General features: G+C 37.7%; 1 protein-coding gene across 9 annotated transcripts; it reads left to right on the top strand.

Annotated features, from left to right (window-relative positions):
- Positions 1–552: 552 nt before the first annotated feature.
- psip1 (PC4 and SFRS1 interacting protein 1) lies at positions 553–25,174 on the top strand. Of its 9 annotated transcripts, none has more exons than XM_012956209.3 (18): positions 553–708; positions 3,155–3,313; positions 5,457–5,533; positions 6,289–6,427; positions 8,687–8,803; positions 11,121–11,228; positions 11,730–11,792; positions 14,202–14,286; positions 15,309–15,377; positions 15,715–15,793; positions 17,378–17,603; positions 17,953–18,065; positions 18,299–18,354; positions 18,438–18,508; positions 19,198–19,299; positions 20,780–20,996; positions 21,912–22,014; positions 23,270–25,174. In XM_012956209.3, exons 2-18 carry the CDS (start codon positions 3,242–3,244, stop codon positions 23,337–23,339), a joined length of 1,767 nt encoding a protein of 588 aa, XP_012811663.1. In that variant the 5' UTR covers positions 553–708; positions 3,155–3,241; the 3' UTR covers positions 23,340–25,174.
- Positions 25,175–25,636: the final 462 nt, after the last annotated feature.

Below are 25,636 nucleotides of genomic sequence, written 5' to 3' on the forward strand. Positions count from 1 at the left end.
ATGTGTGTGGGTTTGATTTGGTATGATTTCTCCATGATCTTTTAGCCACTTTTTTAGAAAGTGATATCTGAATTATAGTGGTTCAGGAATTTAATATATAAACCAGCATTTCACCTGTGTTATAACCCAGTAAAGCAATTGTTTACTGAAATTCCCCTCTCCCTTAGGAGTTTGATCCCCCTTACCAGAAAACCCTGCGCTGTTTCGATAATTTTAAAACATTTTCTTTTTTCAATTGTTCTGTTATTATACATACTCATTGTGTGCATTTTATCTATACTAAATAAAAGTTATATTTTAATGAGGAACTTTGCCCTGCATTGTTATGGTCATACTTTTTCTTTTGTAAAATAACAGTGTTTTTCTCTGTGTGCCTTTGCACAAGTAGCGGCTTTAACATAAAAAAAACACTGCGCTGGAGGCAGGGATCCCGCTTGAAACTCATTGAAAGAAAATATAACATGCACAATTTGCACCGTGTTAACATGGCCGTCACTGCACCCACCCACCAACTACTATGCGCCTGCACCGCTACACTTTTATACACTGTAGCCGTGACGTCACACGCTCATCTCGCGAGATTGTGACGAAATCCTAAGAGCGCTTGGCCGGCAGGATCCGAGAAGCTGGACGTATACACTGTGATCCGGGACTGCGTGCTGTGTTATGAAAATCGGCACTGTCCCGCTTTTGCGGGAGTGTTGAGCAGTATGTGAGCGTCATTTATCAATAAGCCGCTTTCTTACTTTCCTGAATGCTGGGAGCTACAGGTTGGAGATCGGTGCTACGTAGTGTTAATGGATGTGCTAGCTCCTTGGAGAGAATGGGGATTTTCTAATGATAGCATAAGAACTGCACATATGTTTTTGTTATAGTCTTCTCTCTTTCCTTACTTGTTAGAATTGGTCTTAATAGCGCAGGGAGTATATGATAGACCGTGTAAGCGCGATATAGGCAGAAGCTGTCAGTGTGCGTCTGCTTCGCTTTTGCTTTCAGTCTTCCCAGTGTTACACATGTATTGGTAAACATGAGTAAGGAGGCAGGCTCTGCTGGAGGGGGGTTGTGCCTGGGCTTCTCTGCTTGGAATCCCTAGCATTAGTTGCTAATGTCCATGTGACATAATGTATTTCATTAGTTCACTAAATAGATATACATCTGTTAACAGTCCTGCTGTTACAGTTCATTAGTAAACATTCTGGAATTTCCACTACAGAAAGTGTTTTCTGGCTTTTAGCAGTAAAATTGTAATGTTAAAGGAGACATATCCTATAAAAATTATGAATGTACCAGTGAATTATACTCCTATAGATATAGAAGGAATGTGCTTAAAAAGTTGTGTTTCTGACTGATTTATTGAGAAATTCCCCCAAAACCCCACTAGCCCCGCCCATCTGTGCCACTTCCTGCTGGCTGAATTCTCTGGATGAGCTGGGGAGCCGGCGGCCCTCCGTACCCTGCACTGTACGATAGGAACCAATCAGCAGCTAGGCTGACCTGATAGGGAACTGAAGCCTGTCTTTGCTTGTGTGAGTGCAGGGCTGTGATTGGCTCCCCCCCTCCTATTGTGCTTCTGGCAGGGACCGTTAGGACACACCCACTCTCCATTTCAAACTCGGACAGAGAAGTGATAGGATCTATAGGGAGCTCCAATAAAGGGGCCATTGTTACAGATATGGTTAATGTTTAGCCCAAAGGGAAACCAGCACCGGATATTATTCATAATTGCCTACAGGGTTAGGGTTTTTATTCATTTACCCTATATGTCTCCTTTAAGTATGGGAGAACCTTGCAATGCTACTGAAAATTCTTTCACAGGTCTGTTGCCTAGTAGTGGAGGAAATGCCTGCATTGCAGTCAGTGTCAGACCGAGATGCCAGGGGCCCACCAGAAAGCCTTGGGCCATAGGCCCACTTTCTAAACCAGGGGTCCCCAACCTTCCTTACTCTTGGGCCACAGTCAAATGTAAAAAAGACTTGGGGAGCAACACAAGCATCATAAAAGTTCATGGGGGTGCAAAATAAGGGCTAAGATTGGTTATTAGGTAGCCTCTATGCACACTATCAGCTTACAGGAGGCTTTATTTGGTACTAAATCTTGTTTTTATTCAACCAAAACTTGCCCCCAAGTCAGGAATTCAAAAATAACTCCCTGGTTTGGGGGCACTGAGAGCAACATCCAAGGGGTTGGGGAGCAACATGTTGCCCCCGAGCCACTGGTTGGGGATCACTGTTCTAAACTATTATTCATCCTCTCCTCCCTCAACCTCTTTATTATCAAAGTTTTTTTTCCTTATCCTTCCATCTTTTTCCCATACAGAAATAGGGAATGACTATTTAATTGGCTTGTAGTTAGAAGCAAGAGGGCCCACGGGGAGTTTTCCTGGTATCCTGTTGGGCCAGTCCAACACTGACTGCAGTCATTTCTGTGCAATGGAATCAGGGCTGCCTAGTGGGGACAGCTGTAGACATTGAAGTTTACTCTTTAAAGGTTAAAAAAGGAAATAATTTAAATAAATAATAGAAAGTGGTTTGACTTTGTATCGTTTTAGGTTTTCTTTTTGTCTAGTAACCCATAGCAACCAATCAACTGGTAGCATTTATTAGTCAGCTGTTTGAAAACAAGCATCTGGTTGCTAAGGGTTAGTAGATGGAGGCAAACATAATCCTTTTAATCACATTATCCCATTTAGAAATGTACGGTGAACAGAGCCACATGTGGAGAAGGGCTGTATATACAGTGCATGCACATGGTATTACATTTTTATCATTTATTTTATAGACAGTGTAAGTGCATAACTTTTTTTTTTTACTTTTGGAAAGTTTGCATTGGTATTGCAATTTTCTTCATTACATTCAGCACCTTTTCAGTGTGATCACTTGAGAAATGGATCTGGTCATTTCCCACAGTGATATATAGTGGGACACCTGTGCAGTCAGCATTTAATGCAAAGTTATCTCAAGGTTTCTTGAGCAGAGTAAAAGACTGCATAAATGTGTTAGTTCTGCATCCAACCCCTGGACCTCTATTTTGACAGATTATATTACTGCCCAATAATTCAGCATACTTGTTGCACTTCTTAGTTTGTCTGAATTTTTAATACATTGGTACGAGAGGATTGTTCTTTATCTGTAATGTTTACTATGTCTCAATTCAGATCTGGGTAGAACTTGCTTGAAATTGTTTATCATCTGGTTCCTCTCTGCAAAGTCCCTTCTGCTGCTCGAATCTTGTCAAGAGAAACATGACGCGTGATTTTAAACCTGGAGATTTGATCTTTGCAAAAATGAAAGGTTACCCACACTGGCCAGCTAGGGTGAGTGCACATTATGCAGCATTATACATTGACTCAACATACCAAATGGCCTATAATCATAAAACAAAAATTTTTGTATTTTTATTTTCATTGACAAAAGTGTTCATTATTTTGAATTTATTTAGTTCTGAAAAAGTAACTTTAGTGGTCATATTGTTGAGGTTTTTCTTTTTTTTATAAATCTTGACCTATTTTCTGTTTTCCAATCATGCAATTAGTGCTTAATTGTGTCCAAAGAGAATCTAAGGAAAAACGCTTGCCGAAAATTCAGCCCTACGCCTGCTACTTGTGCCTGCACCCGAATGAATGGGATACGCTCGGGTGCAGGCACATGTAGCCGATATACGCACGAAAACGCGAGAGAATGCAAAGTCTCGCGTTTTCGTGCGTATATCGGCTACATGTGCCTGCACCCGAGCGTATCCCATTCATTCGGGTGCAGGCACAAGTAGCAGGCGTAGGGCTGAATTTTCGGCAAGCGTTTTTCCGCTTGCCGAAAAAATCAGCCCTACGCCTGGTGTGGCATCAGCCTAAGGGCTGCTGTTCATGGTGTAATAACTGCAGTGTCGAAAGAGACATTAATGAAGCAGGTGCTGTTACCACACTTTTGTATCAGAAATTGTTAATTGCTCATTTAAGCTTAATTCACTTGAGGTGACCCTAAAGCTGACCTCCAAATTCTGGACCAGCTCTCTCAGGAAAAAAAAATGGAGATCAAAATGGGTTGCTACTGCTTCTACTTTATTTAGACACTTGATTATATTTCTAACATTTAACTCTTTGGGTTAAGATGTGAAGTAGGATCGGATCAAAACAAATCAGTTACTTTCACGGTACATCCCTGACATCTAGCTTCAGTAGCGTGCTAACTTTGATACTTTGTTTCTATTTTATAAAAAGGGTTACTTTACATAGACCTTGTGGTTGTACTTTCTATTTTGTCCATTTAGTTTTTTGTTTTTACTGTGTGTTTATATTTATCTGTTATTATTTGTTTATTTCTGTTATGCCGTCTCTGTCTGGTGATGTCATCTCCACTTTTTCCTGCCACTGTGTGCTTTGTAGACACTGTGTTTGTTGTTTTCACCACTTTGAAAAAGGCTAGAGTACTAGCCGAAACGTTAGTCTCCTTTATAGTAAAATAACTTTTTCTGTTTAAGTCCTGCGAGTGCTGACCCTTCCTCCAGTATATTCAACACTTTTTGAACCTGCACCCAGGCACCAGCAACCTATCTATACGTGAGTGCCGGCATCTCTTTGGAAGGATATAGATATATATAGCTATATATAGATATATATAGATAGATGTAAGAACGAATGCCGCACTCACAGGACTTAGTGAAAAATAAGATTTGTTTATTGTAATGAACGTCAAACTAATGTTTCGGCTGTCTCCACAGCCTTTTTCAAAGTGAACAAACAGTATACACAGCCCTACATATAAACCCTAATCTGGCTCCAAAATTCGGCTGATGACGTCACTCATTCAGTGACCAGTAATCTCACCCAGGCACAAATGTACAAATAAATGTTAGTGAAAAATCAAAGAAAAAAATGCATAAATGGTGATTGTGCATATGGAACTAATAAAGTGTACATAAAGGATCAAAGAGAACTAGAGATGAAGGTTTCTGTGTGAGACCGAAACGTTGAGTAATAAACCTTTTTATTTTTGCATTTACATTTTGCTCACAATTCTTTAAATCCTAGAAGTGCTGTCCTTGTTACAGTGATTTTTTTTTTTTTGTTCTAGCACCAAGGTTTTGTTGCTGCAAATAGTGTGCACCCAATGGGCTTGTGTGCAATGTGCTCACAATAAAGAAAGTTGAATTTTCAATAGGGTGCGCCAGTGTGAAAGCATTTTTATATATATTTATATATATAATACTGTGAATGCCAGCACTCATATGAAGTAGAGGAAAGAGAGCCTAGGTGCAGTGCATAAATATATGTAGTCCAGTCTTCCAAATAAGCTTTAACTGTTTATTTATTTGGGAGACTAATGTTTTGGCTGGGTCCCCGACTTTTTTCAAAGTGAAAATGAAATGCATAGGCCAGAAGAGAAAGCTAAAGGACATCATAATGACATCACTAATGTGAGATGCCACATTGTGTACATTCTATTTTCTTCTTATTTTCTAAGGTGGATGAACTTCCTGATGGGGCTGTGAAACCTCCTACAAATAAAATGCCAATATTCTTTTTTGGCACTCATGAGACGTAAGTTCTTCTAACCTTTGAGTTTAGCAGCCTATATACAGTTACTGGTTGGCAATTATTATGCACAAAATATTTAAGGTTCAAGATTTAATGCAATGAAATTATGATTTTATTACAGAGCAAAAGGAAATCATTTGTTTAAAAAAATTAGAATTATTGGCTTATAATGGAGTCTATAGGGATTGTAATAAAAATCACATATTACATTCCCCCGTATAGGAGTCGGCCTTCCTGTAATTCAGAACTTTCTGGATAATGGGTTTCCAGATAAAAGATCTCATACCTGTACAATTTTTTTCACATTTATTCTATGAATTTCTGCAAATATTCTTGAGAGCTTGCCTACCAACATGTATTCCTTGGCACATTCTCCAAAACCATCCTTGCTGCTAGGGCACTGCATTTTAGAGTTCACTGCAGACACGCATTTTTTTTAGACGCAGATAGAGATTTAGGGAGCATGCCAAGGTTTAAGTATTGGTAGCAGATGAGCTTGAGCGAGTCATGTGACACAAATGACATCACTGAGATCAACTTGATAATATCACTAAGCACTGTTAATAAAGCTATAATTTACAGGATATTCATGGCTCTTGTGTATTTAGAACACAATTTATAATAGGTATTTATAGGAATAGGTATATGACTTAATTTAAAAAACTTTTTTTTCCTTAAAAAAAATTTCTTTGTGTTTGCAAGAAATTAGTTTTTTTACTTACTGTGTTTTAAACATTTTTTAATCTACCCCTTTAAAGAGCTTTTTTGGGACCAAAGGACATTTTCCCTTACGATGAAAATAAGGAGAAGTATGCCAAACCTAATAAGCGAAAGGGCTTTAACGAGGGGCTTTGGGAAATCGAGAACAACCCTAAGGTTAAATTCTCAACTCCACAGGTAAGTAAAATAAGACACCTAGGGGCTGATTTACTTACCCACGAACGGGTCGAAATGAGTCCGATTGCGTTTTTTTCGTAATGATCAGTATTTTGCGATTTTTTTGTATTTGTTGCGATTTTTTCGGCTTCTTTACAAATTTTTCGTTACCAATACGATTTTTGCGTAAAAACGCGAGTTTTTCGTAGCCATTACGAAAGTTGCGTAAAATCTGGCGATTTTTCGTAGCGTTAAAACTTGCGCAAAAAGTTGCGCTTTTTTCGTAGCGTTAAAACTTACGCGAAACTTTGCACCTTTTAAGTTTTAACGCTACGAAAAATGCGCAACTTTTCGCGTAAGTTTTAACGCTACGAAAAAAGCGCAACTTTTTACGCAACTTTCGTAATGGCTACGAAAAACTTGCGTTTTTACGCAAAAATCGTAATGGTAACAAAAAATTCGTAAAGAAGCCGAAAAAATCGCAACAAATACGAAAAAGTCGGAACTTTTCCAATTCGGGTCGGATTCGTGGGTTAGTAAATCAGCCCCTTAGACACCTAACAGATTGATTGTAAACTAGATTGGCACTAACCTTGTAACATTGTGGCATAAATGCTGCATTTTTAGGGTCTAGTAGGTTTTATTTTTCCTATATAATCGTTTTAGAATTCAAGGGTGCACTTTGTACTCCCCTGTCTGTTAGGGCAAGGTTACACTGGGTTGACACCCAGTGCACTGTAACCTATGCCAATATGTTTTACTGAACATTTACAGAAAAATCCATTTGAATACCTAGCTGAATAAAACCTGTGTTTTTAAAGGAACAGTAACACCAAAAAATGAAAGTGTATAAAAATAATTAATATATTATATACTATTGCTCTGCACTGGTAAAAGTTGTGTGTTTTCTTCATAAACACTACTGCAGTTTATATAAATACCCTGCTGTGTAGCCATGGGGGCAGCCATTTAAATTGAAAAAAGGAGAAAAGGCACAGGTTACTAAGCAGATAACAGATAATTAGCAGATTCCTATTGTATTCTACACAGTTTATCTGGTATCTTCTTATGTAACCTGTGCCTTTTCTCCTTTTTTCAATTTAAATGGCTGCCCCCATGGCTACACAGCAGCTATTTCTATTAACTACAGTAGTCTTTCTGAAGCAAACACACAACTTTTGCCAGTGCAGGGCAACAGTACATTATATTTTAATTATTTTAAAACATTTTTATTTTTTAGTGTTACTGTTCCTTTAACATATATGTGTAATATCTATTTTACACTCAGAGGTTTCTGTTTGGTGTCAGAAGTGCATAAAGTTTTGATAAATAACATATTAGACATTTATTAGTCAAGGACAAATGGTATACATTCTTTGGCAGCCTTAATGGCAAATGCTAATAGTTACCATGTACTTAAAGGAGAACTAAAGAAGTAGGGCAGAAATGTTGTACATTATGTTTTGGGTTTCTGTACCAGCCCAAGGCAAGAAATGAGACACAGAATCCAGGATGGGAAGCTCCTGTGACAACTGTAACGACTTATATTATTACTACTATAGATATGCTGAAACTTTAAGCCAGTGCAGTCAGTTTATAATTTGTATGGTTTAGTTCTCCTTTAAGTATGTTAAAGTGTCTTTTGAAGACATTCTTAGTAATCTCCCACATTTTCAGCTATCCATTTTCAAGTGCCACAGGTGTACTTTTGACCGCATCTTTCATGTAATATGGAATTATAGAAAGAGTATATTTGGACCAAGGTGAAGTCCAAACTAATGAAAAGTTTCTACTTATCTGATGTGCCCAAAGACTAATACTCGGGTGGTAGAATTTTCCAGCTGCAGCAAATAAATAGAAAGTAGCTGCCAGAAGAGAGAGGCATTTGGATTGCTATGGTTTCCTTTAAGACGTGCTCTTGATGTGGTAGGCCAAATGCAAACATAGATCCAAGCAGCCATTCTAGACATTGGTAAACAAATAAATGAGTTTCATAAAGTTTAAAAGAATAGTTTAATAATAGGTTAACAAAATATTGCTGTACAATTTTTATATATGTACCAAATAAATAGTAATGTATATAATTGGAAACTCAATATAAAAGGGTAACATAAGATTCTGATATGACAAATAATTGTTTCCCTTTTGTCTTACTGTATTTGGAAGGGGGTTGCCCATTAGTTTTTCCTATCTTCATCCATGGGTGTGTTCTGTCTCCATCAAATGCATGCAAGGCATCTTGGCTTGTTGCACACTTACTGTCTTGTGTTTTTGGTTTAGAATATCTTGGCAATCACTAATGCTGCTTTAAGAGAGGCAGCAGAAGCGCAAATGCAAGAAGATCTAGAGGAAAATGAGGAGAAGGTGACAAAGAGAAGGAAATCAACCACATCAAAGGTTTTAGTATAGAGACAGAGGTTCTATATTATAAGTTTTAATCATCTGTTCATTTTCGCCTGCTGCTCACAGCGGAAGCTTTAGTTGTGGTTACATGTTGCACTGAACTATCTATGAACAACTGTAAGCTTATGTCACAAAGGAAATTAAAATAGGCCACTGGACCTGCAATAAACCTCTGTTGACAGTTGAAAAGCATGGGACCTACAGAAGGTGAACTCTCCCACAAATGTACTTTTTATAATGCTGGTATAAGCTCATGTGATCATACTGTAACCTATTTTTTAAGAGATTTTGTGAGAGTTTATGGTTTAAACCTCTTTCAGATTCTGGGAATCTGCATTTCTGGGAGATGGCTGCATTTGGTGAAATGTCAGTCAAAGATTAAACAAAAATTAAATTGATAAAAATTAAGTGTTCTATAAAATATATGTATAGTACTAGGCAATACAAACTACTATAACAGCCCATATAAGCCAAAGCATTTTTTAATATGTGTATTTAGTGGACAATACTGAATAAAGTGTAATGGTGGCCAACATACATGATCTGATTTTCCAAATCGATATCTGATTGAGCAGGTTTGAAAATTTCATCTGCTGGAATATATAAGGAATTGAAAATGAACTGTAACTTCTCTTCACATCCTGCTGCACTGATCATTTAAGTTTTTGGCCCAAAGCAGAGCAACAATAGAAAGGTGGCCATAGTGTCTCAAAATATAGAGCATTATACTTGAAAGGAGAAGGAAAGGCAAAGTCACTTGGGGGTGCCAAAATGTTAGGCACCCCCAAGTGACTTTAATCGCTTACCTCGTACCCCGGGCTGGTGCCCCTGTTAGGAGAGAACAGCACCAGCCCGGGGTACCTGTAGCGGTTTCTTCTTCCTGCTTCAGTGTGCGCGCATGCACAGTAGTGTGAAAAAGCCGAACTTCAACAGAGAAGTCGGCTTTTCACTCTACTGCGCATGCGCCTGTCTTTAGTCGTTCCAAAACGCAGGCGGAAGGAGGAAGCGCTGCACTCCAGGTACCCCGGGCTGGTGCTGTTTTCTCCTAACAGGGGCACCAGCCCAGGGTACGAGGTAAGCGATTAAAGTCACTTGGGGGTGCCTAACATTTTGGCACCCCCAAGTGACTTTGCCTTTCCTTGTCCTTTAACAATTAAAAAACACCCTCTTTTTATCTTCATGTTCTTTATAAATGTTTAGTAAAATATATTGGCATATATATCTTTAATTTTTTTTTAGTGTATATATCTCTATATACTTTTTTGACATTCGGTTGGGCTTATGTAAAAAAAACAAAAAGTGCCTAAACTTTCATTAGACATGCCTGATTTTAAAGATAAAAAATAGGAAGCATGATAGTGTGTATATGATTGTAGGGACTAGTTCCCAACCCCTTAGGCTCACAGTGTAATGCAGCTTCTCCCACACTTTGTTCCATTGTAAAGTGATGGATTCTGGAGCTCTTTATTCTATAGTGGATAGTGCACAGGTTCTGTGGAAAGCAGTCCCAGAATCCATGACTTCACAATGGAACATGGTAAGGGAGGGGCTGCAATAAACTATGAAGGGGAGAAATGGTTTGTCAGACTGTCAGTTTCGATTTGTGGAATCGGGTATGTCTGTGTGTAAAAAAAAATAATAATTTCATGAATTGGTAGGCATGGGCAGCTAGCAGCTAGACCAGCTTATCAGCAACTGTAGTTTATTCTTCTCTTGTGAGGGCAGAGCCGTCATGGCTACTCATAACCAGTTTTGCTCTTTGGGAATGACCATTAGTATATGACCATCACTCACTTGTAATTCAGATAGCTACCAGAAAAGATTTATGAGTAAGGGTGCTTTTTTTTTTAACCTCAATTCAGTTTTACATTACCTTATTTACTATTGCTTTTAATAAAGGCTTTTACAAATATGCTATACATTAGTGTTTCATAAACTAGAGAAAATAAATCCCACTGACCTGCATCAGTCATTATAAAGTGCTATACCACTATTATACTGCATTAGTATACATTTTGTATTCTCATTAGAGAATTTAACCTTTACTGGAATATGCGAGCCAGACTTTGCACAAAAATAATTTCCCCAGCAATTTTTAATTTATTTTGCCATAACTGTTACAACATAATAACATAGATAACTCCTTTTAAAGTATTATGGAGGTTAAAATAAAACTTATCACAAAACAGATCAATAATAAAGAAAGAAAGTAATTTTCCCTGTAAGGGTGTGAACCCAAATAATACATGTGTATGGTTTCTTTTCTGTTCCTTCGGTTGGTTTAAATAGTAATCTTTATAACCATTTTTAGATTTTAGGTAAGCATTCTGATTCATCTTCCAGTGGACTTGAGTCTCCAGAGAAAGATATGAACGCCACAAAGGAAGACGCAAGCATCTCTGATCAGCTTGGCAGTGAAGTAAGCAACTACATAAACCTTTTATTTTACATTCTACTATTTTTTTCTTCTTATAGCTCTCTTAAGTCTCATCATTTGTAATGGTTCATGGTTGTCCAACTGTGGTCTTCCTTAATTAACTAATAGATCATGTTCTAAAAAAAGTTTCTGCTTAAGGACCCTAGATTGACTAAAATGTTGTCTGCAAATAGTTTGCTAAAGTCTTAAAAGATTAAAACAGGATATTTATTCCTTTCTTTCATATATTTAAGCATGCAATTGTCTACATCTGGCAAATTTAAAAACCTAGGTTAAAGATCAAATTTAAAAACCTAGATTTTGTTTGGAAATCTCATCTTTTTGTACTTTCTTCAGGTTTAATTTTGCACAGTGATTTGAGCTCTAAATCTTACAGGATTTGTTAGGAAAATAGGTAGCCTGTACCTTATAGGTGTTCAATGTGCAATACATCACAATGCTGCAATTTAACCATTTTTTTTTACCATTTTCCTTATTCCTCAGGATGCCGGTATCATAAAAGATTCACCTGTTGTAGTTAAAGGCAGAAGAGGTAGAAAGAGAAAGGTAAGATAATATTCATTGTCTCCTATGTAACCTGTGCCCTTTCTCCTTTTTCAGTTTCAATAGCTAACCCCATGGCTACACAGCAGCAAACTCGCAACTTTTACCAGTGCAGGACAACAGTACATAATATAATAATTAGTTTGGTACATTTTAATTTTTTGGTGTTACTGTTCCTTTAAAAAAATAGGTTCGTTTCAAATGGAGACAAACTGAAAGACAGTCAGTGATGCAGTTTTTAGTTTGTCATGATTGTTTAAGTTGGCAGTTTTATTAATATCAATATATCAGTGCCATCAGTGGTTTTGACTGTAGCTACAGTAAGACTCTGGCTCTGGTAAGCATGATCCGTCTCACGGGGACACAGGGAACATATGGTGTTAAGCTCTACCCTCTAGGGAGTGTGCCAGGTGCTGACTTTACCCCCACACTGTATCCAATCCAATCAGTTTTTCAAGTGTCCCGCTCCCAGGAGGATTGTCTTTCACTGATTGCTGTGGTGAGCTCTTAGGGCTCTGGTACACGGGGAGATTAGTCGCCCGCGGCAAAACTCCCTGCTCGCGGGCGACTAATCTCCCCGAGTTGCCTTCCCCCTGCCATCCCACCGGCGAACATGTAAGTCGCTGGCGGGATGGCAGACGCGGCGGCGCGATTTCGCGCAAATCGCCGAAAAAGACTTGCAAGGCTTTTTCGACCATTTGCCGCGGGCGACTAATCTCCCCGTGTGCCAGAGTCCTTAGCCTTGACACCCGTGGTGACACCAGAAGCACACTGCAACCTTCAAAGATCCCTCCGACAGACAACTTAAGGGATTCCTAAGAGCAGTATACACATGTGGTTCTGCCCTGCATCCAGCACTGGCCTCAGCAAGGGTAAGCAGGGCCATACAAGCCTGGTCTGAATCTCTTCTCAAGGACTTTCAAGAAGGCTCTCTCGGATCTGACCTGCTTTCATCTGCATGCTTCAATAGTCGATGCTTCCTCCTACCTATATGATGCAGTTATTGCCTGTACATCAGCATTAGCCGTAGTGGCACACAGGACCTTATGGTTGGCAGACCTTAGATCAAAGAAGTTCTAGACATCACTCCCCTTCAAAAGAAACCAATTATTTGGGGCGGAACTGGAAATGATTATTTATCAGGCTACGAAGGGAAAGAGCAACTTTCTCCCCCAGGCCAAGACTCTTTCTGCTAACGTAGCCTGTAAAAACTTTTTTGTGGCCAAAGTGGATGGTTTGCCAGATGCACCAACTCACCCCAATGCTCACACTCCAGGTCTAAGTCTGGAGACAAGAGTTTTCCTGGATAGAAATCCAACAAGGCCTTCAACAAGCCTTCAACCAACAAGTTGGCAATCATTAGCCTTACATGGCACCCCGTCTGGAGTTGCCAGTTTGCTGTGATTCTGGGAGGTGTAGACTCATTACTCTTCAGATGCCTAGGCCAACAAAATTGGGTCAACACTCAGGCCTCATATCCCACCCTGCTGCTACTGGGGCTGCTTTGTTAAGTCCCCATATGTTCCCTGTGTTCCCCTGAAAAAAACAGGATTTTTGTTACAATTAAATCAAGTTCTTGACCACGTTGGTCACTAGCTGGAATATATCCTTGGTTGCCTGTTCTACATGCTTATCATTATTCTTATCCAGTGTGACAGTATTTTTCGTACAAACTTATTGGATTGGGTACAGTATAGGGGTAAAATACCATAATTTATTAATCAAGTATCCTGTCTCCTGGAGGGTGTAGCACTACTTCTTTATGTAGCACTGGTTAGTTTACCATTAAAGGTTCCTCCCCAATGTTCCCTCTAAACTATGTACTTGTGCAAGCGCACACAATAAATTGTGGTGTGCACAAAGAATTTTGTCTGAAAACGCATAATTATGTACTGCACAGACCAGTGTTTTGTGCCCATTCGGTTTTTAAAAAGTGTGCACTAAGAAATTTTTTGCACACACTGCCATGAAGAAATTAAAGGGAACATTGCCTGGGCCAGATGTAACCCTTCTATGAAATTTTTCTATGACATAATACATTTTTTTTTTAAGGTTTTGTTTTTTTTAATTTAGAAGAACCTGAAAAAATCTTAATTCTGAAAAGTGAGCTACACTTACCAAGCTACTACTTCAAAAAGTGATAGGGAATGACTGGGAGATCCATATAGTCATATAAGAAAAAATTGTTGTTCTTGATGTACTTCCTCATTAATGAAAAATCACACTGAATCACACTAGTTCAGTGCAGAGTGTACAACTAATAAAATTAAATGTTATTCGGAACAATTTGCCTTCATGTGAATTTCCCTTTTAGGACAGAAGGTGCATGTGTATTTACAATGTTCTGAATGTTGAATTTTTCTACAGTTCTTTTTAGAGCTTATAGCAGACATTTCTTTTCTATTGCCTTAGGTTGATATACTGGCTGAGTCTGCGCAAGAAATAGCGGCTGCACCAGTAAGTCCACCAGTACAGAGCCCTAAAAGAGGCAGACCAGGTAATTACTTTCGTTGCTTATATAACCAGGGTTATTTCTAAAAAGTATGAAATCCTTGCAAAACATAATTAGTAGGTGAACACTGTTTCTTTTGGCAAAGTTGGTATGTTCAGTACAAACTTTTGGCCTATTTCCTACAAAATTCAGAGTCCTGGCAAATTTTAGTACACACTTTCTCTCTGGTGCCACTGGTAGTCCCGAGTGAACCCCTTTGGCAACAGGCCTCTTCTAAATGCAACCAATAAATTATTTTTCTCCACTGCGTGTCTCCTCCAACATATGAGCAGTATGGTTCATAACACAATAAACTTAATTTTCATAGCCACAGGATTATCAGCGCAGTTAACATGTGTGAAATAGCTGCTGAGCAAACACAAATCTACTGGTGGTGCATACTAATTTGTGAAGATGGTAGTCAAGGTCATTTTTTATAGCTTTCCTAGTCTGATTCATAAATCGATTACACATATCGGTGTTTGTTCACTGAATTTTACATTTTCTTGCCTGGAATTTTTGCAATTTTTAGGGCATTATGTTTTGCCAAAGTCTTATACTATGTTAATGAACATACCATTAATAAAGGTAGTTAGTATTGCATATTTGTCTGCGTCAGAGCACCTAAAATCTCCCCTCCTTTGCGTCTGTAGGGATATCTTTGAAAGTTCCAAAGATTGTGTTTATAGTGGAGGATCACATGATAAGTGACTCAAGCAATGTTTGTGTTGGGTAATGAAAAGGCAAAAAAAATGTAGGAGGCAGAACGCATAAGATCACCCTGAATGCTATTGTCATTAAAAATGGCACAGTGGTGAAGAAATGGTAATGCCTTCTATTGCAAAAGAATAGAGCAAGTGTTTAATACTAGCACATTCAAATTTTGTTTAAAGAGAACTCTCTAAATCATAATTCATGCAGCTAGCCTTTTATACCTGGCCTACAGTGGTGCATGGTAGTATGGTCAAAATTCAACCAGACATTGCTATAATTGTATATTCCATCAAACAATGGGGACTCTCTTATAGGCAAAACTAGACCTGGCAGAAACGAGCCTTGGAAGACTTTTGCTGGTGCAACGTCTTGGCACTCCTTGGGTAGATATATTTTATGTCATATACATAAATACTTAAATAGTAAAGTTAATAGAAAGGTATCCATTAAAGACCAGTAACAACAAAAACATGGTTTTATATAAATTTAAATGTAATGTACTGATACCCTATAGTTGCTATTTCAGATCATTTTTAGTTGGAAAGTTTTGTGCATTAAACTTAGAATATGATATTATCCTTGGTCGAAATACAAGGCTTCCCAATTACAGAGAAACTCCATTCCCCCCATCCTTTGTTGTAGTTTTACACACATCATTTTCTTTGGATGACAAAACAGCATATGAAATTATGCTTTGACAAAACTTTACTTTGCTTTTAGCCACAGGAGAAGTTAAGGTTCCAAAGCCAAGAGGAAGGCCAAGATTAATAAAACCCCCTCCCTCACCAGAACGAGGAATGTAAGTAACTGTATGATAAGACTTCTGAAAAATGTGTTAATGGGAATTCATTCATAATTACAATAAATTGTGCACACAATTGATTTACCATGTCTTCATAGCTTTATTTAATTAAATTTTTTGTAAAACTTGTTAAATCTGTTACAGTGTTTGGGAGGTATTGGAATTGTAGCCCTGCTACACCCATTTCCTCTTTATGAAAAAACACTGATTTTGCCAAATATCATACCGTATAATTCTCTACTGGTCTGACATCTAGGGGCAGATTTACGAATCCACGACTCCAAATCCCGAAAGGGAAAAAATCGTATTGGAAACGAAAATTTTGCGACTTTTTCGTCGCAGTCGGGATTTTTTGTATTTGTCGCGACTTTATCGTATTTTGCGCGACTATTTCGTCGCCGTTGCGATTTTTTCGTATTGATCGATTGTAAACGGCGGAAAAACCAATCCGATTTTTTGGCGACGAAGTCACGGAAAATATACGAAAAAGTCGCGATGGTGATGAAAAAGTCGCAAAAATACCGATCATTATGAAAAAACACGTCTTCGGACCGTTCGGGGATTAGTAAATCTCCCCCCTAGTATCTTATAGGAGCCTAAAAAGATTTTGTCTGGAAATGCTCCATTTTGTATAATGAATTTAATGTATAACTCCTGTGGTTTAGCAGCCCTATAATAGATGCGGCATATGCTTTCAAAGTTATTAGCCTTGTATATTATATTGTATTTATATTGTGTATTTTGAGTCCCAAAGCTCAAGTATCTGACAGAAGCCCAGAACATTTGCTGTGAATCAGCAGCAAAGATAGGAAGCAATTGGGTACACAGATATTTACTGCTAAAGGGGTGTTGTTTTTCTTGGGCTGGTACAGACTACATGAGGTTTGACATGTGTGGGAAAATGGTGATATCGTTGAGCAGTTTTGGTTTGCTAATTTGTATGGGTTATTAACATGGAGCAGATTCTGCACCAATTTCTATACTTTAAACTCTGAGAGCTAAAAAGTAGAATTGGATGGAACATTGAAACATGAATTGCTAAAGTGAGCATTCAACCATTTGTTTAAGTCCATCTGAACAAACTCAAAAGTAATAAATCTCTGCAAAACATCTTCAAAACATACACAGTACCTTTGGGAAGGGGATGGATGGTAGCTGCTGCAAATATTCCATGAGTTAATGAGGATACAGATAAATCTTATCTTACAATAAGATCAAAGATCCTTCTTATCAGTAGCCATTCCTTAAGCTTATACCCCCTCTAGATAGTTCTGGCATTTACTTTTTTGGCTATTTTTTTGTTGGTTTTGTATCATAATGAACTGTGGATTTCTTTTATTTCATGGTTTTCTTTTCAAGATGAATCCCTGTCGCTCAAAGAGATGTTGATATCTGTACCATAAAATACTTTATGTACTTATTTATACGTTTCCGTATACCTGATGTTTTAACATTTCATTCACGACCCAAGTGTATTTTTATGAAGACTTATAAAAAGACTTACTTATTCTTTAATGCTGTATAGTGCACCTTCTGTGCTCTAGTATGCTTTATAGACTTTTAATTGATTCCATCCAACAGAACAAGTGAAGAAGATCAGAGTAAGAAAAAATCTCCAGAAAGAAAACCAAAAAAACAGACACTTCAGAAAAAGGATGAGGTCTTGAAGGATGAAGAAGAAACCCCAAGGAAAGAGACAGACAAAAAGGAGGCAAGAGTGGAGGCCGAGACCAAAAAGAAAGTTGCAGCAAAGACTGATTCTCCTGCTCAGTCAGATTCTGATGATGATGAGCAAGAAGATGGAAAGGTAAAGATGTCAAAGAATAGGAATGAAGTTTGAATGTTTTTTTGTCACAAAGAATTTTGTAGCTCCCTAGACAGGTGACAAAACACTCAAATTAGCCACAAACATCAATGGGAATCTGTTAAATCTAACAAGTAACAGGCATTTATTGACCCAGGGAGCACCGGCGCAGGGTAAGAAAAGTAAGCAATTTTATTCACTGGGTGTCTGACTAGTTGCCTCAGCATGACTTCTCTCTTAAACGTTGTCATGTTATTTCACTGTATATCAGGGGGTTTGCCTGATCATGAATTCATTTATGGTGTGTTTTTATTGTCCTTTTACCTTTCATGACTTGCACTTAAACTAGAAGGGCAAAGCTGGCAAACTCTCCCAGGTGGCTCAAAAGCGCAGCCTAAAGGCTCAACAGGAAAAGGATATTCCTGACAAAAAGCGCAAACAGGAGGAAACTGTTGACATGGAAAGGTAGGTATTCTAACTCTCTCTCCCACTTGTTACCAACTTAGAGTGCTTACATTAAGCAGCCTAGAGTTGTCTCCATTTAGCATCACTGGTGATTTTGACTATTTAGATTTATGTTCATTGTCTGCTACAAGCACCTTTTGGTGTAGGTCATTTTTTTCCTCCATATTACTAAAATAAGGCACAAACAAGGTAATACCATGTAAGTGTGTGTACCTGTTTTGTTTTCATACTAGCCAGTCTAAGGATGAGGTGAAGAAAATTGATGTTAAAAAACTGGACAAGAAAAAAGGTTAGTCATACACTAGTAACACTTGAAAAATTAGTGTTTTGTGTTAGACCTGACTGGGAATAAAATAGGCTGTCTCTTCACAGAAACATCCACAGATGCCAGACTTCAAAGGATACATGCAGAAATTAAGAGTTCTTTAAAGATTGACCACTTGGTAGGTGTTGCGTTCAGCTTTGATGAAATGTGATTGATTTTTACAGGTTTTTATGTTCCTTGTTTGTGTACTATCCACCTTCCCCTGCATAATATTGTAATGTACAGTTCACACTGTGAATATCAGAAGATTACAAAGCACTTGCTCACCATAGCAATGAAAATGTAACAATAGTTGTTTTAAATGTCTTCCTGATTGAGTACTTTGCTTCATTCCTGCAATCTGAAGCTGTGTTTGTCCTTTCCTCGTAGAAATCAGTATAGCTAGGTGTGTGCATACACTCCATGCACATAAATAGAAAATGAACCAAGTTTAGCAGTCTCTTGAGCTTACAGATGAGGCCTTGTAGAATACCAAATGCACTGAACTTCCCGCTCAGAAAGGGCTTATTCTATTCTATTTGTTTTGGTCTTTTAAGAAGGTGTGTAGTCGGTACAGAAGCAGGGAATCTTTGCTATTTACAAATTTGAAAAGCTTATATTCAATTACAGCTTTTTACCCAGGATCAAATTATCTTTTTTTACCAAATTATATTAACCTTAAAGCAAGTGGCACACTCAGCGTTTTCTCTGTTTGCCAAAACCCTGACAGGCAGTTGATAAGTACATCAGGCACAGATATAAAACAGATTGTTATTTTCTCCACCTGCATATCTGTGGGTTATATCACTGTTTTTTTTTATCTTGCAGGATGTAAACAGATGCATCAGTGCTTTGGATGAGCTGGCTTCTCTCCAAGTAAGCATGCAGCAAGCTCAAAAGCACACAGACATGATAACTACCCTGAAAAAAGTAAGACTTTTTCATTGCTCAATTATCTTTAGTGAGCATTAATGGCTGTATTTAAATGTGTGTAAAAGAAAACACATTTTTATTGCTATGATTGTCTTTCAAAGAACTGCAAGAACAAAATTGTCTAAATTGCTGGCTGCTAATTTCTGTTCTGCTGAATGGAATTCAGTTCAATTTACTGATGCTTAAAGGAAATAGTGGAATTCTGCTTTCTGTTCTAATGCCCATGGTGGCGCACACAGACCTCTGAATTAGTTGACATATTACAACAGACAGGCATTGGGTATAGCAAAAGGAAAGTCAAAAAGAAAACACTGAATTTAAATAAGGAACAGACCTCAAATCCAATTGCCAAACCAATATATTATGTCACATTTACAATTACATTTCTGGTTTGTTTTTCTACTTTTTAGTCTCTGACTAAGTTCAGTCCTTTCTCAATGGTGAATTTTTATTTATAATTCCTGAGTGCACAGTTAACACAACTGTGTGGTGGTGGTGGGAGTGTGGCTCTTTAACATTGTCTTCTACCTCCCATAGTTGTAGATATCTGTAGTTCAAGAAGATGCTGGTTTTTTTTTTTTTTTTTAACCAGATAAGAAACTAAACATAAACTGTATTGATTAGGGTTTCTTCCTCCTCCCTTTTCTTCTTCCCACATGTATTGAGGTACACATTTGTTAACATTAAATCCAATGCAAGGTTATGGACTTGGGCAAAAAATAACAGATACACTAAATGGAATTAGGTTGGAAGACTTTATGGGGAAAATGTAATGTTAATTTGAGTAGTTACATGTTTCAGCCAATAGATATTACCTGAGAGTAGGGAATCTCCTTTGGTAAAATGTTCTCGAAGTTGGGGTCCCTCTCCATGTCAGAAAAGAAGGGGGGATTATTATTGACATATATTTATAAAGCGTCAACATATTCTGCAGCGCTGTACAATAAATGGTATACGTTTAACCAAAAAAAAAAAATCCTTTAACCGATACAAAGGATAGAGGTCCCTGTCAAAAGAGCTTACTCTAAAGCTTAACCTGGGAAGTCTATATATGAGGGTGGGTTGTTGGCCTAGGCCACTTGGCATTATAGACAGATAGGAGGTGGTATTTTTTAACACATAAAAGAACAAAGAAACAGAGACCACCCGTTAGATTTGAGGAACTGAATTCTTTGTAATTCCAGTTAATGTTGTCATGGCAGTTTCTCTTTAATAGGCTGACAGTTTGGACAGGTATGATAATTTCTACTACGTGTGCTAAAAATTCATTTGGAGCTGTTGAACTTAACAATTTATCTGTTTTTCAAACTTTGTTAACTTTGTAAATCCTTTTAATTCAGTACTCTGGTTGTTCTTCAGCTATTTTGTACTTCAATGGGGGAATTTCTTGCACCAAAACCTAGTATATCCTACTGCATATTAAAACACTTTTTGGTTTGGCTTGAATACATTTTAATTTTTGTGTCGATTTTTACAGATTCGCAGGTTCAAAGCCAGCCAAGTGATTATGGATAAAGCCACCATGCTGTACAACAAATTTAAGAATATGTTCCTAGTTGGAGAAGGCGATTCTGTCATAACTCAAGTCCTAAATAAATCTCTAGCAGAGCAAAAACAGCATGAGGAAGCCAATAAAGCCAAGGAACCTGGAAAGAGAGGACCTCACAAGAAGGTGGAAAAAGAGCAAAATCCAGGTTGGTCAATCGGCAATTATAATTTGGTGTAAAACAGTATGGTTTAATATTGTTACATCAACCCTCAAATGTATGTGTAAAGCCAAAACATGAAGAAAATGTGTTTATTTGCAACCAGGTGCCTTAAAGTCACTTTAATAAGACATTTTCTTTTGTTTTTTATCATGTCTTGAAACTAACTGATAAACAGGTGGTTTGTAGCTCCTTCCTACAGATAAAAGTTCGCTCTCCCACTCCTGCAGTTCCTTCAGTTCCCTTCTGGTCCTGGGTAAACACACCAAAGTCCCGTTAGCATGTAGAATCTACCTGTGGGCAACTTTACTGAAATCGTCTAAAAGCTTAAATACAACGCTGGACAGGGAGACAGCACGGCCTAACACGTTTCATGACTAACCCAAGTCTCTTCTTTGGAAGCTTATATGTCTGTGTGTTTTACCAGATAACTATGTGCATGATACTTCCTCCTCTCTGAACAGTCTTTTGTACAGCTTTTGTAGCTCCCATTGACTGTACCAAGTGTTTAAGAAAGAAAGTCTAAATCACTGGGGAGGGATGCCAAATGTTAGGCATCCCCAGTGATTATATTTACTTACCTAATACCAGCCCTGGGGAGTGCTTAAAATTTGCCCCCACCCCCTAAAATGAATCTATTACTTTTAGATATTTAAGGATATAAGGAGTCATGGGAAGTGTTTTATTTGTTTGTTACACTTGGTCTTTTGACCAGAGCGCAGGTCCCAGTTTTTGGAAAGGGAAACTGTACCCCAGAACATTGCAGGAATTACACAAAGTAGCCCCTGTTTTTTAAGACATAACCGATCCTTGTAGCACCATCTTGCCTGCTGCTATCCCTGGGTCCCATGTGGTTTCATGTCCTTTCATCATATTCCCCCAATCTTATTTTTATTTGTGCAGACACAAATACTTTTAATGGTGACCAGGAATCTCAAGACCAAGCACAACAAAATGGAGACAGCAGTGAGGAGACTGAGGAGAAGGAAGATAACACTTTAAAGCGGTATTTATTTTACATAATCCTTCCTTCTTAAACCTTTTTTGAGGATGTTGTGATGTGAATTGAGTTGTTAAAAAACTTATGTGCATGGCAGTTTGTATACACAAACTTTTTGTATTGCACTGGTGCAATGAAAAACAATCATGGTCTGCTCACTTTTTTCTTTAACATGCTCTACTGACTGGAGTGTAACACAAAGGATTCTGAAATTACAGGATAAAGTAATAAGTTGCAATGAACACATGTTCTTGCAGTCTGGATTAATTGCCAGAGCAGTGGAAAAAAAATTAGGAGAACTTTTAACAAATGCAACCCGGGTTGCACCTATTGCATTTATATTTAAATCTGTTGCATTATATTTACATCCCAGATTTTTCACATAAACTAGAAACCCTAGTCTGTATCCGAGCATGCCAAATAGTTTTTAGTTATTACCTTGCACATTGTCCATAGTCCAAGCCCTAATTAATACTAAATAAAGTAAACTAAAAAAAAAAAAGGAGAAACCTATTGTGGAACACAAATCTGTTCAATTACCCTGTAGGAATGTACCAGATGCAAAATTGGGGGATTTGGATGAATCCTCTAAAAAAAATTTGGCCAAACATGAACCATACTTTACATATTCAGATGTTTGAAAGACCAAGAGCTTTTGGCCAAAGTTCAAAACAATATGTATACCGCAAATCCCTGCCTACACCCCAAAATACACCACACCTACAGTAAAGTCTGGTGGTGGTAGCATGATGCCATATACTGCTTAGGTTTTATTTTTGAATGCAAATATCCCTTTTACAGGAATAAATACTAAATACAAAAGCATTTATAATACACAAGAGCCATGAATATCCTTTAAATGATATCCTTATAAATGATACTTAGTGATGTCATCAGTTATAATCGGTGCTTAGTGATGTAAATTCTGTAACATGACTTACTTAAACCTCTGTATTATAATATATGAAGTACTCCCTGTTGGAAAAATATAAGCATATTATAAGCACCTTATAAAACCACTCAGCCTTAGGCCTCATCATTTTATATGGTCATAGAACTCCTCGACTTATAATATCCTTATATTTTACATTAAGGAGTAACTTTATGTAGCTGGTAAGGTAAATAATATGTTGCCAAGTAAATGCAGTCATGTGTTGTCTGTGTTAAGTATACGTCTACTACTACTAATACCGGTAAGTGCTATGCACCTTCCAAACTCCAGCCTTCCATCAATGCCTATCTTGTTTTCCTCTCTTTGCAGCTCTGTAAGTGCATCAAAAGGCAACGAGGCCAGCAAACAAACCAGAGATGATTCTGCCCCGGACAACTAACGCAGCAGACCCCTGCCCTCAGACCAGGCTCATGTAGTAGTTTTAAGATTGCACATTTTACACTGCTGAGAATTTTAACTCATTTTATAAAAGCAAACAGTATTTTGAGGTCTTTGGAGATGAGACATTTTTATGTTTTCCTGAAGTAGTGCTGATCTATATGTCCACTAGCTGTTTGAAGCATTATATGCTGTTTTATTAGCAAAATTGTTGTAATGGACCTTAAAAAAAGCAAAACCAACGCAGATTTATGCATTTCCCTTCCATTTATTTCAAATTAGTGTGTGTGGATGTGCATGCGCATGCTGCAGTAGGTTGCTTCTCTTCCGCTCATACAGGACGCCCTGTAAGTCTACCTGGTACAGTGTAACATGCCAAGCCAGTATTTATTTGGAACAAAGTGCACAAAATAAGTGCTTTTGTACTTACAAAGATGACTAAAACTAAACTAATCCCAATACACCCAGATTATCTCTAGCACATTATCGGTGCGGTAGAGTTTCAGTTTAATGAAACTCTGATGGGAGTCACTTTTAAGGATGAGTTATGGCCATCTGTGATAGTCATGAAGGCCATTAACAGGGCATTCTATACAAGTGACATTAGTTTGCTTTACCCATGAGCTTGCAAGCCACATACTGATATGGTATTAGTTGTCCAGCCACTGTGGTGTTCAACCGTTATAGTGAACATGTGGCAGATAGGCATGAGTCCAGGGATCTTACATGCCAAGCCCATGTTCTAACCTTCTCAGGTTTTACTTCCTACCCTAATTAGAAATACATCAGGCAACTAGGATCCCATACAGACTGGCCTAGGCATTTAAATGTCATGAACTTCTGCCTTTTTCCTTAATAAAGAAGGTGGCCAACATTCATTATGTATATCAAAACCATATGGAAGCCTACCAGGTGGTTGTGCTTTCCCTTATATTAAATGAGAACATTATTATATATGTATAAATCACCAACATATTCTGCAGGATCAAATATACAATACTTGGGGTCATTTATCAACACTGGGCAAGTTTACACATGGACGTTAACTCATGGCAACAAATCAAATTGCATTCATTGTTCTACCCGCAGGTGTGTCTGAAAAAGCCACTCACTGATTAATTGCTACCAGTTACTGCCAATGGGCAAATTTACCCACTGTTGATAAATGAGCCACAGAGAGGTACGAAAGCTCAGTAGAGCTTAGAATATGAAAGGAGAAAGGGGGTATGAGACAAAAGGGGTGCACTTACTCTTTACAATGTGCCATTCCATATATTTTTCTTTTTTCAAAAGGAAGCCCATAGTGTTGCCAGCGATTATTTTCTGCATTCAGAAAATACACCATTGTTTGCCTCTGCCTAAAAACTTGCTCTTTACATTCTTTCAGCCAGGTCTGTTTTTCAGTGCAAGTCTAGTATTTCTAACATATAAATGTGACTTTACAGCCCTATGGGAATATATGTATATGTTTTAACTGGCTTTATTTTTATCAGCCCTCATTAATGCCTTTGTGGATCTGCAAGGTACTGTACTGAAGGCTTCTCTGGGCTACACTGATGGTTTGTTGTCTGCTAAAGTCCTAATACTTTACCAGTATTCTTGTTTTCATTGTTGTATTTGTGCAGATTGTGAAGAAAAGGCAGTATATTTTTTATATAGCAGTGATCAAATTGTGTGTCTTATTTTTCTTGTGTTTTTGTAATTCAGAATCTTGTTTTCTGTTTTGTATGATGGTCATATGCTGTGCAAAGTAAGAATGCTTTGTAAATAGGCTCCGTGAAACAGATTCGTTGTGCTTTTGTATTGAAGTCTCAAATAAAACTGTAAAGAGTTCAACATCTGCCTTTTTTTTTTTTTAATAGTTACTCTTAACCCTGATTGCAGTCTTGTTGGCATGGTTAGAAAAACATTGACTTTTTAAACTATCACTTTATTAGCATATTCGCAACAAGACCCTTAAACAGAAATTTATAGGAGGGAACTATGTCGGGCGGATACACATGGGAAACCATGCTAGTAAATGAAAAATTCAGAAAGCTCCAAATTTCAGGAAGGTCATCTCCATTTTAATGAAACACTTCAAATCGTTTTTTATATGTAATAATAAAACAGTACCTTGTACTTGATGGTAACTAAGCTACATGAATCCATATTAGCGGCAAAACAATCCTATTTGGTTTATTTAATATTTTTAGTAGACTTAAGGTATGGCGATCCAAATTACAGAAACCTCAGGTCCCAAGCATTCTGGATAACAGGTCCCATAACTGTATATATAAGAAGCAATTTACTGCCTAT

The sequence above is a fragment of the Xenopus tropicalis genome, chromosome 1 (genome assembly GCF_000004195.4).
Source record: "Xenopus tropicalis strain Nigerian chromosome 1, UCB_Xtro_10.0, whole genome shotgun sequence".
NCBI classification, from domain to species: Eukaryota; Metazoa; Chordata; class Amphibia; order Anura; family Pipidae; genus Xenopus; species Xenopus tropicalis.

What these genes read in the sequence shown, in the direction of transcription:
- psip1 (XM_012956207.3), top strand. Translation starts at nt 3,242, where the DNA reads ATGACGCGTGATTTTAAACCTGGAGATTTGATCTTTGCAAAAATGAAA. An exon ending in TTTTTTGGCACTCATGAGAC is followed by an intron (nt 5,534 to 6,288) that starts GTAAGTTCTTCT and finishes ACCCCTTTAAAG; the next exon opens with AGCTTTTTTGGGACCAAAGG. An exon ending in GGAAATCAACCACATCAAAG is followed by an intron (nt 8,804 to 11,120) that starts GTTTTAGTATAG and finishes AACCATTTTTAG; the next exon opens with ATTTTAGGTAAGCATTCTGA.